This window comes from Panthera leo, chromosome D4 (genome assembly GCF_018350215.1).
Source record: "Panthera leo isolate Ple1 chromosome D4, P.leo_Ple1_pat1.1, whole genome shotgun sequence".
In the NCBI taxonomy this organism is placed as follows: domain Eukaryota; kingdom Metazoa; phylum Chordata; class Mammalia; order Carnivora; family Felidae; genus Panthera; species Panthera leo.
In genome coordinates this window covers 63876966-63880374 of record NC_056691.1, presented here as the reverse complement: position 1 = coordinate 63880374, position 3409 = coordinate 63876966, and the positions used below count along the sequence as shown (strand labels likewise).

General features: G+C 39.5%; 1 protein-coding gene across 1 annotated transcript; it reads right to left on the bottom strand.

Moving 5' to 3' along the window:
• Positions 1-2504: 2504 nt before the first annotated feature.
• Positions 2505-3152, bottom strand: LOC122205109 (dolichyl-diphosphooligosaccharide--protein glycosyltransferase subunit DAD1). The gene has a single exon (XM_042913198.1). It carries the CDS (start codon positions 3144-3146, stop codon positions 2805-2807), a length of 342 nt encoding a protein of 113 aa, XP_042769132.1. The 5' UTR covers positions 3147-3152; the 3' UTR covers positions 2505-2804.
• Between the last annotated feature and the right edge of the window lie 257 nt (positions 3153-3409).

The window sequence follows — 3409 nt, the reverse complement described above, 5'->3', positions numbered from 1 at the left end:
TTTAGATGTAACGTGAATTGATCTTGTGCATGACATATCATAGTAAAAACGGCAAAATACAAGGATAAAGAGAAAATTCTGAAAGCAGCTAGAGATAAATGTGCCCTAACATATAAAGGGAGACCTATAAGACTCGTGACCAATCTCTCTACTGAAACTTGGCAGGCCAGAAAGGAATGGCAGGAGATCTTCAATGTGATCAACAGAAAAAATATGCAGCCGAGATTCCTCTATCCAGCAAGTCTGTCATTTAGAATAGAAGGAGAGATAAAGGTCTTCCCAAAGAAACAAAAACTGAAGGAATTTGTCACCACTAAACCAGCCCTACAAGAGATCCTAAGGGGGATCCTGTGAGACAAAGTACCAGAGACATCGCTACAAGCGTGAAACCTACAGACATCACAATGACTCTAAACCCATATCTTTCTATAATAACACTGAATGTAAATGGACTAAACGTGCCAACCAAAAGACATAGGGTATCAGAATGGATCAAAAAACAAGACCCATCTATTTGCTGTCTACAAGAGACTCATTTTAGACCTGAGGACACCTTCAGATTGAGAGTGAGGGGATGGAGAACTATTTATCATGCCACTGGAAGTCAAAAGAAAGCTGGAGTAGCCATACTTATATCAGACAAAGTAGACTTTAAATTAAAGGCTGTAACAAGAGATGAACAAGGGCATTATATAATAATCACAGGGTCTATCCATCAGGAAGAGCTAACAATTATAAATGTCTATGCACCGAATATGGGAGCCCCCAAATATATAAAACAATTACTCACAAACATAAGCAACCTTATTGATAAGAATGTGGTAATTGCAGGGGACTTTCACACTCCACATACAGAAACAGATAGATCATCTAGACACACGGTCAATAAAGAAACAAGGGCCCTGAATGATACATTGGATCAGATGGACTTCTCAGATATATTTAGAACTCTGCATCCCAAAGCAACAGAATATACTTTCTTCTCGAGTGCACATGGAACATTCTCCAAGATAGATCATACTTTCAGACCACAATGCTATGAAGCTTGAAATCAACCACAGGAAAAAGTCTGGAAAACCTCCAAAAGCATGGAGGTTAAAGAACATCGTACTAAAGAATGAATGGGTCAACCAGGCAATTAGAGAAGAAATTAAAAACTATATGGAAACAAACGAAAATGAAAATACAACAATCCAAACGCTTTGGGATGCAGCGAAGGCAGTTCTGAGAGGAAAATACATTGCAATCCAGGCCTATCTCAAGAAATAAGAAAAATCCCAAATACAAAATCTAACAGCACACCTAAAGGAAATAGAAGCAGAACAGCAAAGACAGCCTAAACCCAGCAGAAGAAGAGAAATGATAAAGATCAGAGCAGATGGGGGGTGGGAGGGAGGGCAGGGTGGGTGATGGGTATTGAGGAGGGCACCTTTTGGGATGAGCACTGGGTGTTGTATGGAAACCAATTTGACAGTAAATTTCATATATTAAAAAAAAAAAAAAAAAAAAAAAAAAAGATCAGAGCAGAAATAAACAATACAGAATCTAAAAAAACTGTAGAGCAGATCAACGAAACCAAGAGTTGGTTGTTTGAGAAAATAAACAAAATTGATAAACCTCTAGCCAGGCTTCTCAAAAAGAAAAGGGAGATGACCCAAGTAGATAAAATCATGAATGAAAATGGAATTATGACAACCAACCCCTCAGAGATACAAGCAATTATCAGGGAATACTATGAAAAATTACATGTCAACAAACTGGACAACCTGGAAGAAATGGACAAATTCCTAAACACCCACACTCTTCCAAAACTCAATCAGGAGGAAATAGAAAGCTTGAACAGACCCATAACCAGCAAAGAAATTGAATCAGTCATCAAAAATCTCCCAACAAATTAAGAGTCCAGGACCAGATGGCTTCCCAGGGGAGTTCTACCAGACGTTTAAAGCAGAGATAATACCTATCCTTCTCAAGCTATTCCAAGAAATAGAAAGGGAAGGAAAACTTCCAGACTCATTCTATGAAACCTGTATTACTTTCATTGCTAAACCAGACAGAGACCCAGTAAAATAAAGAGAACTACAGGCCAATATCCCTGATGAATATGGATGCAAAAATTCTCAATAAGATACTAGCAAATCGAATTCAACAGCATATAAAAAGAATTATTCACCATGATCAAGTGGGATTCATTCCTGGGATGTAGGGCTGGTTCAACATTCGCAAATCAATCAACGTGATACATCACATTAATAAAAGAAAAGAGAAGAACCATATGATCCTGTCAATCAATGCAGAAAAGGCATTTGACAAAATTCAGCAACTTTCTTAATAAAAACCCTCGAGAAAGTCGGGATAGAAGGAACATACTTAAAGATCATAAAAGCCATTTATGAAAAGCCCATAGCTAACATCATCCTCTATGGGGAAGAACTGAGAGCTTTTTCCCTGAGATCAGGAACACGACAGGGATGTCCACTCTCACCACTGTTGTTTTTTTTTTGTTTTTTTTTTTTTTAAGGAGTGGCATGGAGTTTATTAATTTGAAAGGCAAAAAGGAGGTCCCACTTAATGGAAAGTAGAGGCCATCTTCATAAATGCTCATTACAAAACTGCTCTAACACAGAAGCAAGGGAACTTCTCTGGGCTCTCCACCTACATTCCAAATCAGAGTCGGTAGGAAGTATAAATCGGAAGAAAATCCACGTGTCCAAGTTGCCATCTCAAAAGCTCTTATCCAGGGGAAAGCAAAAAGTGAACATTCTTCTAGCCTCCTACTCCTCAATTAAGTAAATGGGAGTAATTCAGCCAACAAAGTTCATTACGACAAGGTGCAGGATGGTGCTGGCAAAGAGAAAATCAGCAAAAGCTCGTTCTGGGGAGATGCCTTGGAAATCCGCTTTGTTCTGTGGGTTGATCTGTATCCTGAGACAAACCGCTAGGATGAAGCTCCCCACACAAGAGATGAAGCCCGAGAGAAAAGAGTTGAAGGGGAAGGTCCCCACGAGGAGGCAATAACCGAACTGCAGCGCCCCGGTCAGCAGTATGTACAGGAGGTACGCGTCAAGCAACTTCAGACGCTGAGGAGTGGAGCTCAAGTACTCTTCTAAGAACCGCGAGATGACGGACACTACCGACGCCGACATGACTACACACTCCTCACCGCTGTTGTTTAACATAGTGTTGGAAGTTCTAGCATCAGCAATCAGACAACAAAAGGAAATCAAAGGCATCAAATTGGCAAAGATGAAGTCAAGCTTTCACTTTTTGCAGATGACATGATCTTATACATGGAAAATCCGATAGACTCCACCAAAAGTCTGCTAGAACTGATACATGAATTCAGCAAAGTTGCAGGATACAAAATCAATGTACAGAAATCTGTTGCATTCTTATACACTAATAATGA